We start from the raw sequence: 356 nt of genomic DNA on the forward strand, positions 1-356 counted from the left end.
AGGCGTGTGTGGGGCTGGGGTGTGTCTGTGCTCTCGCGGGGGCCTCTCCCTCCCGCTGCTGTCTGCTGCTGTTCAGAGCCAGCTGCTGCACTGCTGCGGTGTATTGACAGTGGGGGCCCCCCTGGGGGGCCCCCTTGCTGCAGGGGCCCCCGGTGTTATTATAGGAGGGGAGGAGGTAGGCTTGCTGCAGCAGTAAAACAGCAGCAGCAGCAACAGCAGCAGCAGCAGCAGCAGCAGCAAGAGCAGCAACAGCAGATGGATAAAGGAGATAGTCAATAGTATTAATTTTGTTTATATATATATATATATATATATATATATATATATATATATATATATATATATATATATATATA

The 356-nt window shown here is 48.9% G+C and overlaps 1 protein-coding gene across 1 annotated transcript in view; it reads left to right on the forward strand.

The window, feature by feature from the left end:
• EMH_0084070 (uncharacterized protein) overlaps positions 1 to 279 on the forward strand; it is a gene marked incomplete at both ends in the record, with an annotated part of 1,211 nt that extends 932 nt beyond the window's left edge. The window contains one exon of the mRNA XM_013500706.1: positions 165 to 279. Coding sequence (XP_013356160.1) covers positions 165 to 279 — 115 coding nt within the window. The remainder of the gene's footprint in view (positions 1 to 164) is intronic.
• Between the last annotated feature and the right edge of the window lie 77 nt (positions 280 to 356).

Source organism: Eimeria mitis, genomic scaffold (genome assembly GCF_000499745.2).
Source record: "Eimeria mitis Houghton genomic scaffold, Emh_scaff5759, whole genome shotgun sequence".
In the NCBI taxonomy this organism is placed as follows: domain Eukaryota; phylum Apicomplexa; class Conoidasida; order Eucoccidiorida; family Eimeriidae; genus Eimeria; species Eimeria mitis.